The 13,140-nt window shown below is 43.9% G+C and overlaps 1 protein-coding gene across 2 annotated transcripts in view; it reads right to left on the minus strand.

The window, feature by feature from the left end:
• Positions 1 to 2,365: 2,365 nt before the first annotated feature.
• Positions 2,366 to 13,140, minus strand: part of NUF2 (NUF2 component of NDC80 kinetochore complex) — a 56,116-nt gene continuing 45,341 nt past the window's right edge. The window contains exons 14-15 of one of the 2 annotated variants that reach the window (XM_043521552.1): positions 8,845 to 8,923; positions 2,366 to 2,492 (exon numbers count right to left, since the gene is read on the minus strand). In XM_043521552.1, the coding sequence (XP_043377487.1) occupies positions 8,852 to 8,923 (72 nt within the window). In that variant the 3' untranslated portion in view covers positions 2,366 to 2,492; positions 8,845 to 8,851. Of the gene's footprint in view, positions 2,493 to 5,913; positions 7,443 to 8,844; positions 8,924 to 13,140 lie in introns of those variants that run through there. The other variant, XM_043521551.1, reaches the window with a different exon arrangement.

Raw genomic sequence — 13,140 nt, forward strand, 5'->3', positions numbered from 1 at the left:
TCGTTTTCAGCTGGCAGTGGCTGAACACACAAAATGCCTGCAGTGCTGCCAAGTTCTGAGGTTCAACTATCCCTGGGCTTGCTGAGGGCACTTTCCCACTCTCCTTTTTGACTTGTGAGAGGAGTCCACACACCATTTCTTTGACCCACTATCCTCTGAAGTCAAAGGCTGAGGGGAAGACTCATGCCCGTTAGAGCCGCCTCCATAAAGATGATTTTCCGGCAGAGTGTTCTGCCCTTGTGGGATCTCAGTCGGAGCTGCTGGCAGAGGGAACACTTTTATTGGATGTGGCCCTCGCTGAGGCAGCAAAGGCACTGGGAGTGCTTGTCCACGACCAGGATCACCTCGCTGCAAGTGCAACACTTGAAGCCCAGAGAGCCAGGCATACATTTGTCCAGGGGGTCCTCCCCCGCTCCACGACCAAGGGTCAACACAAGAAGAAAGTCTTTTCTGTCTTGTTTTTTCTTGTTGTTGTTGTTGTTAAGGAAGAGCCAAATAAAATCAGAAGAAAGCAAGAAGGTTTCTAAAAACTAAAGATTAACAACTGAAAAGGAGAGTTAACGATCTGTTAGCAGATTGTTAAAAGGCTCCATCTCTAGCCGGGATGGTTGAGAAGGAACTGAGGATGGGTAGCCTGTGCATGCTAGCTAGCCTCGGGGTGCAGCACGAGAAGACAACACATGTGTGGGCCCAATGGACACTGGTACCAAAGTTCTCCCATCAGCAGCACAGGGACGCAGACACACCTCCAGTGGAGCACCCATAGCGACACTACTTGAAGGGTCAATAGTCCCAGGCCTCCCGTGGGGTCCTGACCCTTTTGCTCCAAAGTCCTTACTGGTCCTTCTGCTGGGGATGGTAGAGGAACTCAGGCCTGCCCACTCTTCTAGGTTCCAGTCCAGGGACTATGTAGGGAGCTGCTCGAACCAGATCCTCCCATTCCCTTGCTACTTCCAACTCGGCTCTTCAGTAGGCTTCTCCCCAACTCATGCTTTGATTCTCCTGCTCCAGAAGTCCAACTTCCTGGGAGGCTTCTTGGCAGTCTGCTGCTGAAGGAGTTCCCTCCCAGTAGCCTCTCTGGCAGCCACCCCTGTCCTCTAGTCTGCAGCCTTTTTATCTCCCTAGCTGGTATAAGTCCAGCAATCAGCCTCAGCTGGTGAGATAATTAGTCTCTCTGTTAAACCCTAGAGGCATGTCTACACTGTGATAAAAGATCCGCAGCACAGCTGCAGCTGGCCCAGGTCAGCTGACTCAGGCTATGGAGCTGTTTAATCATCGTGTAGACATGGGGCTTAGGCTGGAGCCTGGGATTACATTAAGTGTATAGTGTAGACAAGCCTAAGTCTTTCCTCACACTACCTTGCCAAAACATTGTCACAGTTGCAGAGCTAGTGCACCCCTTCAGGCGTCAGGCTTTGCGCCTTCACCTCCCTAGAGTGGGACAGACAGTATCCCACCAGGCTTACCCAGCAGGTCTATTTGGCACCTGTGGCTCTTCCCTTCAAGAGTCTGTGATGAGGAACAGAGTGACCAGACAGCCTGTTTAAACCAAGACGTTGTTCCTAAACAGTAGGAACAAAGAAAATATTTAGAGATCAAAGGATTTCAAAACAGTCTGCACACATCTATCCTACCATCCCCTCACAGTGCCCTAGGCAGGCCTAGCTTCTTCAGGCACCCCAGCAGCTGCCTGTGTCAGCCTGGTTTCCCTGAACAGCTCCCCAGCAACTGCCTCCCCACTGGAAAGAGTCTCTTTTAATCCAGCCAGAGTATCTTTGTTCGTGTCTGTTCCTGGACTTTGCCCAAACCAGTTTGCTAGACTCTGCAGGATGCTGAGCCCATCTCCTCAGAGCCAGTGGCTCCAGCCATTATCCTTTACCAACCCTCAAGTGTTTGCAAAGGAGTGGCTCATCTTGAGCTATTTTTCTTCCATTCCTGCTTGTTCGCCTTACAGCCCCCTATTAAACTAATGTAGTCCTACAATAAGCATCTCAATAACCAGGTCAACAGACTATTCATAAATTATTACAGAGCAGCCCCACATCCCTCACAAATGTCTCAAATGCAAGCTACATGGACCTCTTCTAGGGTGACAGGGAAGTTCATTCTCCTTGTCCACTCAATTCTTTGTCTTCATTAATGAGATGCCACTTGTGTTAATAGCATGAGTGTGTTAGACACTTGCCCTCTAAGCCAGTGAGCAACCTTCAGGCTATAACAACAAGGGTTGTCAATCCTCCAGGATTGTCCTGGAGTCTCCAGGAGCTGAAGCTTAATCTTTAATTAAAGATTATGTCATATGATGAAACCTCCAGGAATACCAGGGTTGCCAACCAAAATTGGCAACCCTAGTAACATCCTGAGTTTGGATCCAAACCAATGACTGAGCGAAAAGCTCAATCTCTCCAAGCCATCTAGTTGAGTTAGCATGTTCTGCTTCACTGACAGTTGAAGCTGCCTTGGGTACACAACTGCCCTTGCCTTCCCAGCATCTGTAATATGAACAAGTTTAGGAGCATTAGCATCCATTTAATTTTCAGCACTTAGACTTCATAATTCTTCTCATTTTGTCACTCTTAATATTTATAAGACATCTGGCGAGTGATTGATTTTCCCTAGGACCCCTTGGTCATTCACATGTGCTTATCTCCAGCATGTAGGGGGCAATCAACGGATTTATAGCAGCCAATAAAAGTTGTTACCAAAAGTACAGTTTCTTTTTTCTGTGCGCTAATTTCTAATAACTCTTATGCATGATAGCAATTACTGACAAAAGTCAGCCTCTGTTAATAGAGTTTATCTCAGTTCATCATATATCCTTTGTCTGTGGAAGCATTTTGACAAGCCTGGGGTTAATTAAAACCAAGAAGACAATAAAATACACCTAATCAAACATTACAGGTACAGAAATCAATTAGCAGATTTATGGCACTTCAGAGCATTCTATAATGTGCAAAATTCAAAGAAACTGTCAGTTCCATCTCCCCAAGACACTGTAATTGAATTTCTAATTGAAACTATTTTTCAATAGGTAACACAATCCAGCAAAGTTTGATTTGCATAAAAGTGGGGTCTGTAGAGGCCAGAGGAGTCTTTAAAAAAAAACACACCATGAAGAAATCCCAAGCTGCTTCCCTTGTTATAGTAATTATTATTATTTGCATATTCAAAATGTCCTAAAGTCATTTAGAATCAATAAAATGGCCAGCACTGTGCTGAGATGAAACTGGGATATGGCAGATTCCAGCAGAGAGATTTGAATTAGACCCTTCTAAAATAATCATGGTTTGGATCTCATTGCCCCAACAGGTTTACAGCAGGTCCCAAGGGAAGCCCTGTAGCAGGGCTGTCTTGGGGCCCAGAATAGGGTGCCAGAATTCAGGACTGATGTGCGTTGGCACTGCTGGGTAGGGGATTTTTGTTCCATATCTGCTTGGACCATGTCAAGATACTGGTAAATGCTACTAGCCCCCCAGCTTCATGAGCACAGGAGTAAGTTCATTCAAGCTGAAAGGAGAGGTTAACAGTGTGAAGAATGACACACCCACTGTTCAGGACTCAGAGCCTCCATTTGCCTTCTAAAAAAATCAAAACCACTTCCTGCACTTTCCTGAGTGCCCACAGCCTCTCCTATCCATGTCTCCCACTTCCCCCCAGCATGCTTATGACTTCCCAATGCAGAAAATCCACAGCATGCTGAAAACTTGGAGACAGGATATAACAAACAGAATTTGATATCAACAGAAATAACTCAAGCAACAGTCTACCAACCATACTTTATTTTCATATCCATGGACTCTGTAGCAGAATTTCCCATTTGCTGCACGAAAGTGCCTAAGAAATCAAGAGGCTTAGTGTTAGAGCTAAGCAAATAGTAAAAAAAAAAATCCAAACTCTTGTTTAAAAAATGGTCTTTATTTAAAAAAATCAATGACTGACCGTTTCTGTTCCACAAAATTAAATTTTTTTCTGAAAATTTTCAATGATAGTTTTGATTAAAGTTTCTAATTAAAAATAGGAAAATGTTTTGGAAAAAGGGGTCATTCCAAGCTCAGAAAAAAGGCAACCACTTCAAAATGTTGAAGTTATTCTCCAGACAATGGCTCTGACTGCCAGATGCTGGGACAGAGGATGGATCACTCAGTAATTGCCCTGTTCTGTTCATTCACCCTGAAGCACCTGGCACTGGCCACTGTCAGAAGACAGGATACTGGGCCAGATGGACCATTGGTCCAAGCCAGTATGGTCAGTCTTAGGTTTCTTTTACGTTAATTTTTTCAAGCAGTGCTACCTGCTGTGGTTCATAGATTTAGATGTTCGGTTTGAACCCCACAGCTAGTATTTTAGGGTTCTGTTCAAGAGTTCTAGGCTTAACTCTCGGTACATAGGATGTTCAATCCTTCTAGCTTTTTGACTTAACTATGCATAAAAAATTGCAACTTGGAAAACCAGCTTTGTCCCTCAGCCCTCTTCTTGAATAATTGAATGTTAATGATGTCACAACCAAATTGCTCTCAGTTACTTGCAAAGGTTCCAGTAATAAGTCAATTCCCCCAAACACACAGAGACCAAGAGAAATCAGGAGAAGGGGAAAGTAAAAAATGGATGCTCCTTTTAGATTCAGTATTGGGTGGTAGATAGCTTCAGACAAGGGTCCTGGATCTTTGCTTTGGGTAGGCAGGATCTGCAGTCAATCTGGGATCCAGCTGGAAAGGCTAGATTGGAGGTGAAGTGCCATTATTGAATGAAGTTCCCCCAAGGGCAGGTTCTGGTGGAGATAATGGTCCCTTCTGGCCTTGGAATCTATTTGTGATCCTCCACTCTGACCTAGCACAGGCCCTAGAACTTCTCCAAAACAATTCCTAGAGCAGATCTTTTAGAAGAAACATCCAATCTGGATTTAAAAATTACCAAGTGATAGAGAATCCACCAAGACCCTTGTTCCAGATACCATCAGATGACCAACCACACCCAAACCTGGGGCTGACTGGGGTTTCTTGGTAAAATGCAAGCAATTCCATGGCTGTGATTGATAGAAAACTACTAGTCTGGTCAGTTTTCCTGTAGTCTTTTCTCCCAAATGATTTTTACACACACAATGCATCCCTGGGCAGTCTCAAGATATGTCAACAGGAGCACAGGTCTTGGAACCAAGGTCAAACAAGTTTCCCAGCACGTAGGACTGAGGGAAAAAAACCTTAAAAAAAGTCATCTAACCAAAAATCCAGAATTCACAGTGCATATTTCAAAGGTCTCCAATCTGTTGCACTCTCTCCTAAAGGCAGATCATGTTGCTTAATCCCATCCAGCCTTGCAAAAATCATACATAAGTAACTGTATGGACTATTGCACTATGTGGATATACACAACTATATATATATATAGTTATCATTTAAGGTTGAATATTGATTATAGATCTATGTTGATTTACACATTTATTCTGTTGCATATAAGGTATCAATAGCTAACCATTATCTCTAATTTACAGGAGCATGAACCGAAATAAACGAAAAACTCACAAGAAATGGAAATTCAAGAGCAGTGTAAAACTAGATTTTTGTTTGCAAAACCTGATCTGAACAGAAATGTGATCATTGTGTTTTAAAGTGGACTGAAAACAGTTTTTAATTAAACCTTCCTTTGTGGTGCTGGGAACCCAAACCCAACTGCTTTGGGCTACAGCATGAGAAGTAGGAAGTGAAACTGACTAGGAAAGTCAAACAAGCCTAGTTTCCCTTTAGAAATGCAAAAAGGAAATCAATAGTGAAAACAGTGAGAAGTAAAATGGGATTTTGAAAATTCTTCAAATTTTAGGAAGTAACCAAACAATTTTTAAAATCAAAATAAAATTCCAGCTATACTGTGTCGCAAATAGAAACACTCAACCCCTGCAATCTGATCTAATTTTCTACTTGAAAATTATAAGCATGTACATTTTAATTGTATACTTTTTAGAAGTATAAAGTTTTCAAGTATAAAAATCAAAATTTTAATACAGACAGATTTAAACCCTTACAGTTTGCAAGGAGAAAACTCAGGTTGTGTTGGTGGGACAGTTGGATGGAGGGGATGAAAGAGTTTTAAGAGCTTGTCTACACAGTAAATTACTGCCCAGCAAGACAGGGTGTGAATTTACTCCACAATACACCAAGCTGCACTCTGGGTCTTTCATTGTGCTATAGCAGTGTCCACAAGAGAGGTTACTGTGTGGCAAGTTGGTGCACTGTAGATAAACACCCTGGCTTGCCACACAGTAAGTTGCTATGTAGACAAGCCTTAACTTTTAAATACAGCAGACACTATTACCTCTGACCTGCCCCACCACCCCATTCTGTAGCTAATCACTCTATCCAGCCCTCAGCCCAATAGTAGGAAATTCCCACACAAAAAACTTTGTGAAAATTAGTTAAAGTTCTTTAAGTGCATTTCTTCAAAATGAAACACTAATAGCCAAGAAATCAGAAATTAATTTATGCCCAACTCAATGCCAATCTCAGAGCATTAGCCCATTATCACAATATTACCACACTGTCACACTAATACCCCTCTTAGTATTGTAGAACTGAAAATGTTATCTCCTTTAGTAAAACAACATCCTGCACATATATACATTGTTAACAGCATCACTTCCACCATTATCTCCCTTGTTTGCACCCCTTTCTTACGCAGGATTACTCTTGTTGCTTGTTTTATGAATGTCACTGACAGCTCAGCAATACTGGAGGTCTGGAAGGAATGAGTAAACAAAGTGTCCAAAGGATCTATTTCAGCTAGATTGCATGGAGAGAGATTACAGAATGTAGTAGACAAATAGAAACTAGGCAGCTTGACTGCCAGGCAGGCTAGTCAACATAGGAGAGCCAGATACTTAGGTAACTTCCATTTGTTTTCTCACCACGATCTTCTCCCTGGGGCACATTTCCCATTCCTTAGAGAACCATTTTGTGGGAGATGAGCGTTTATTACCCCAGAACATGCAACTGTTCATCCAAATACTACCATACTTGAGATGAAATGCTGGTGGAGTCGGGGCACTGTCCACAGGGAGAGGGATTAATTCTGTTAGCGGAGCTGGTGGTCATTCACACTCAGTTATTTCTGTTATCAGTGGGGGCATGGCCATGACTCCACAGTTTAGGGTGGAATGGCGTTTCGCATTAGAGGTGAATGCTCTCACACTTTCATGCATACACTGATGGCCTTGGAAATTGCTGTGCAACATCAGGGCGAGGCCTTAACTCTGCTTCTTGGGAGATCACAGTTCCATACCCCTCCCTTAGCCTCTGTCAGCCAGCAGCAAGTAGCCCTCGGAGCAATGGTGCTGCACGGAGCACAATCCGGGTCCATCGGACTGCATGAGCAGGAATGCTGGGCACAGAAAATGTCAGGTTTGGTCAGGGAGAGGTAAAGTATTGTTATCGTCTCCATTCTTGCCACCATCCCTGCGGGGGCAAGATTAAAGCTGTGTGGGAAGAGTCACCTTAAATCTGCCTTTCCTGGTTTTCCACTGCTTGAGTTTAAGGTAGGCGTGTGTGGGCAGCAGCACCGTGACTCTGCATTTCCTGGGTTTTGTAAGTCTGCAGGTGCTTTTTTCCCCAGTGCTGGTAAGGGTACACACTTGGTTGGAGGGAGGTGGGACCATAACTCAGCTTCTAACATTTCAGTTTGGGGTTTAAATGATGCTACATTCCAGCAGGGCCCAGGGAAAGTTTTTTGATAAGTGATCTTTCCTGTTCTGTTCACAAAGTGACTGAGCCTGTGACTGGGTCCCCTGCATGGGGTTGAGATACCAATGCAGCACTGCCATGAAATTTATTAGCCCGGATTACAGGCCTCTCTTTAGAACAGTGGGGCTCAAACATTTTCATACTGTGAGCCACTTAAACCCCTCTTCTCCCTGCCGTGATCCCACATTTTCTCCGAGCAACTGTAGTGCTTGGTAGGTCATCGTAGGGTTGTAGAAAAGACAAGAGGAAAGTAAGCTCACTTTGATGTGATGGGTACAGGTGCTTAGTTATGGTCCCTTCCTTCTGCATATTTTGCTGTTTACATCCCTTCCCTGCAATCTGAACTCACATTGGTGGCTTTGAGGGTATTAACCCCACATTTACTATGGTGTGATCCAGATCAGAATCCTATATGGATTCAGATTCCTATATACGATCCAGAAACCTATATGGGGGGGTTTAAGTTTCTTAGGACTATGCACCTTAATTGCCTCCAATCCCCCTCTCCCACCAACCCAGTCTCTGTGGTTACTTTGCAGCTTGATTCTGGCTTCTTGTGTTTGCATCCCCTCCAATTTTGAAGTCACGTACACATTTAATCACAATTAAATTCTATCTCCCATATGCAAAGATATGAAGCAGCTACATAGGGGAAAACAGCTGACTGATTTTAAAAAATTGTTTACCAAAAAGCTCCCCAGAGCCCAAAAGTTCTGAATAGAGCCAGTTGAAAATTCCCCAAAATGTGCTGTGCTGACAAAATTTCATTGAAATTTCTAATTTTGAAGGAAAAAAACTAGTCAAAATGGTGGACAGAAATTTTTGTGAAAATTTCTTTTTTTTTCTTTTTTTTTAAACCAGCTCTGGCTCTAGACAGGAACTAGCAGGCGATCCCCAGCTTGAAAACTCTCATCAAGTTCAGCCTTGCAAGGGAAGCAACTGTACAGACTTCTCAGATGCTCTCTGTCCACAGACCACAGTTTGAGGGACGACCCTTTACAGGACACAGAATTATACAAACCAAATTCTTATCTAAGCACCGAGATGAACTTTTTGCTTGGATTTTGAACAGAACCAACGTCAATGCATTTTGCATGTCTAAAAGTATTTTCTTTACCTTGCTGCTACCTCGTGCCCTGAATGGAATTGCTGGAATCCTGTGATACGGGCTGTTCTGGCTGGGATCCTGACCCATCCTGAAGAAATAGAAATCACAGAAAATCTATGCTGGTAAGTTTGATAGGCCAATTTTTCAACCACAAGGTCAGAAAGTTCAGATAAGCTTAGGGTAAGCACTTGAACCTAGTGTCTGAATCTACCAAGATGCTCCCATTACTAATTACAGATGATCTAATAAGTACATACTTCTCACACTGCCAAGGCCTAGATGTGGGACGTAACAGAGGACAAAGACCTAAAATAAGGGACATGAAAAAAAAATATCCATGCAGAAAACTGAAAATAACTTCAGGACTCCTTCCTTCAGGTTAAATGGCCTTCTGTAGTCTCTGGCTGTTTTGTACTTGTTTTTAAATCTTTTCTGCTGTAAATACATTTCCAACAATCAAGGGGAGGGGACACCAAATTTATGTGGAACACAGGGAATCTGGGGACTAAAATGAGTGATGCCTCTCACAATAAGTGACACAGGAGGAATGTGTGGGAAGTTAACTAGCCCCTGGATAGAAGCCATCTGGGAACTGTCCCGTGTCTAGTCGTTGGAGGTTCTTTTTAGGGGGAGCAGATTGTGCCAGAGACAAGGGAGGATTTCTGGCCACTGATAGGTGAGGCCAGTCTGGAATCTCAATGGCAGCTGGAATAGGAACCTTCATCTTCCCTCAGCCAGCACCAAACCCAACTCCAGTTCTGATCCCACTCTCATATCAGGAGCTGGCAGGCATTGGGGTCGAGGCTGAACTGTTAAGAGGGGAGGGGATCAGGGAGCCCAGGCCTGTGGGGTCAATGCCATTTCCCAGCCCCACCTCTCCCTGACTTCCAGCCCTGTTGACTGTGGGGGCTTTATCCCAAACTCTGCTACTACCTCCAGGCTCTCAGCTTGGTGGATCACCCCAGGTTATCCCCCCCATACCTCTTTCCGTGCAATCAATGGCAAGTACCCAGCCTGAGTGGTGCTGTGCCCCCGTGTGCCAGGTTGCAATGCCATTCACTCACATTCAGCCTGGCCACCCCTCTGTCATTGTAAGGGCCCTCCCAAATGGGGGCCCAGAGCACACTGCCCCTTGGTTCCTCCCCTGGGTGCGCTGAGACCAGGGAATGGACAGAGACGAGGAAGCCATTGGTCCATTTAAGGCTGGGGAACACAGGGTGATCCAGGGGTGGGAGCAGATCTGAGGAGGGTCCTAGTTTTGTTGAGGGAGGAAGCTGGAAAGTACAGGGCTGGGGTTCTGAAGAAAGACCCCTCCAGTAGTTTAAAGGCCTGCATTTTCAAACGTGGGTGCCCAGTGGCCCCTAAATCCATTCTAAATCAGTGGCCTGATGTTGAGAGATCTTGAGCAACAACATCTCCCATTAGCCTGAATTTACCATCTACCAGGATGAAGCACACTCAAAGGAGGGGGCCTCTGGCGACCTCTCCTCCTATCCAACTCCCAGGCTGGCCCAAACCCCTCCCTGGCAGCAGGAGCAGGAGAGGCAATACATGGCCTGATCCTTCTATCTCAGCAACTTCAAGGCCCCACAAACCCTGAGCCCACACCAACTCCCAATCTCATGAACTTCAAATCAGCAGCTAGGTGCACCACAACCAAAGCACAGGCACAATGACAAGGCCTAAATCTTTTGGACAATTCCATGGAACTGGGGTGGAGCCAAGAGGGCCAGACACTGGCTAGCCAAGCCATCCTAGCTGATGCAGGGCAGGAAGGCTCAGGAGGACCTGGGGGAACTTGCATCCCAGCACATTCACACGTTCTCTAAAACAGAGCAAAGTGCCCCAATCCCTATCCTATACAAAGGATACCCCTGCCCCTCCAGACTATGCCCCCTTGTGGTCATGATGTGCTTAACATGCAGTTTAGCTTCTCCCACCGCCTAACAATCAAGATAGAGTTCTGTCCAGCTGTTGCAGAAAAAACTCCCAGAACCTTTCTCCAGTAGTGCTTTCATGCAACACATGATAGGAGCTTGCCCTCAGTTCCCTTTTACCAGGGAGACAAAGGGAGCATGGAAGAAAATACTAAAACCCCAGCTGCAAAAATCACATGTCTCTCCAATGCTAAAGTGCTTCTCTTTAAAAGTTTGCATCCTTTGACATCTTTGCAATTTCTTCATGTTCCCGCTGCTGTTTCTTGGCAATAGATAAGAAAACTTCCAAATCTTGCTCTGTGCTGGCAATAATGAGATTCAAAAGAAAAGATTTTTTCCTATCTTTCTGCACAAAAAAACCCTATGAATCAGAGCCCAGCAGTTCACAAATATTACTCATGTCATCAGCACTAAGAAAAGGGAAGCTGTGAATAGAAAATGTTAAAAATGAACACAAGGAGCATTGTTTGCATATCAGAAAAATTAATCTATATAGAAAAGTGTAAAAGCCTGCAATTCAGAAAGCAAAGAATTAGGACAGCCCAGCTGAGAATAATTTTCTAGCCAGTTAATTTAATTGCATAAATCATTCCTTTGTTAGCAATAAAGAGATATAATTAAAATGAGATTGCTTCTCATTCCTATTCTCTAGAAACTAAAGGAATTGATTTTGGGGAAAGCATTCTTCCAAATACCAGATCGGCAAATTACATTTACCTTTTTAGAAACGCTAAATTATTTTACACTAATATCATGGAGGGTTTAATTAATTATAGATCTGCCATATGATCTTAAAGAAATAATTTACTTAATGCCCATAGAACAGAAGTTTGCAAGTGTGCGTGTGCGCGTGTATCACTTTGATAGATGGTCTGCAGATTTTTGCAAACAGGTCAGAAGTTGAACAAGTGGTTGTCAGGAGAAATATGAGGAAATATAATAAATGTTTAAGGGTGGGGGAGGGTTTAAGATTCCTTGTTTAAAGTACTGCTGCTTATTTGGTATTATATACTTTGACTGGGGTTTTTTTCCTGAATTCATTTAATTCATGGCTTTATTCTAAATGATAATTATTTCTATGTACAAATATTTGAGACCCAGTAATAAGTCTAAACTGACCAGTAATAGAGGAACAATCAGATTAAAGAACATAAAGAAAAGTTTTTAAAAACAGGCTGGACAAACACCAGTCAGGGATGGTCTAGGTTTATAGTTTCCCCTAGCATCACTGTAGCACACCCTGCATGTAAACACAAATCTCTCTCAATTGTACCTAGGTCAGACCATGTAGCCTAGTCTTTCCCCAGGGTTAACCTGGACTGAGACTGAATCAAGTCAGCTTTAATTGTATTATGCACATGTGGGCAGAGGTCACTGCCATGAGAAAACATCTGGGGCAATTAGTCCTCTTCCCGCCACCTGGAGCGGCTCACACCTTCCCCTTTCCAGGATCTTCAGGAGGTTGCCCAAAGCTGATCCAGCCTGTTGTAATTAGGATGCTTTACTCCCTTTGAACTGTCCTATATATGGCCTTCCCTCAGCCTCCTATGTCGCAAAAATCATTATCGGCTACCCAGATCCGTCCAGGCCAAAATAGGACAGGAAAGGAAAGGAGAAACTTGTTCAAAGATTGGCCCGTTGAAAGTCAGGGCAGAGCTTACCATGGTGGATGTTACTATTCATCATCACCATGGCAAATCCCAAACTGCTGTAGCCTCCTTGCAGACCGAGTGCCATCTGGATCGATTTCCCGCTAGGTCCTTAAGAGGGTCTGGCGGGTTATTCAGTCTGCGTCCATCATTCGTGATCTTATTGCACCACTGAAGCTCTTGGTGACCATGTGATCACTGCAATTGGTTGTGGGCAAATCCTGGAGCTGGAGGATTTGGAATTTGAGAGTTAGACAGACACATTTGATCTATTCCTTTGAAATTCCCAGGAAAAGTATTGCGTTGCTATGGAAACTCACCGTAACCTGGGTTTTTCATCTTTTTCTTTGCAGGGCTATCATCTTCTACAGTCTCTGGCCTCTTCTCAGTCTGCTCCTGTTCCTCCGGGGAGACTAGAATAAACTGCTCTCCTCTGCTTCTGCCAGTTGCTATATTCTTCCATCTACATTCCTGCCCCTCTCTACATACCAGTCTGCATATCAGCCTGCAAGCTCTAAGGGTTCCTTCTTTGGCAAGTCATCTGGCTTGGCTTTTGTTTCCCTCTGCCAGTCTCAGCTGTTATTACAGCCCCTGGGCTTTTTCCTTATGGGAAGAAAAAGAGCCCATACGTGAATCAAACAGTACACTTGGTCTTTGTTCAGAAAGAAACCCACTGCACTCTTCGCCTGTTGGATTACCTTCCAGATCAATCCGTTGCC

Source organism: Chelonia mydas, chromosome 8 (assembly GCF_015237465.2).
Source record: "Chelonia mydas isolate rCheMyd1 chromosome 8, rCheMyd1.pri.v2, whole genome shotgun sequence".
In the NCBI taxonomy this organism is placed as follows: domain Eukaryota; kingdom Metazoa; phylum Chordata; order Testudines; family Cheloniidae; genus Chelonia; species Chelonia mydas.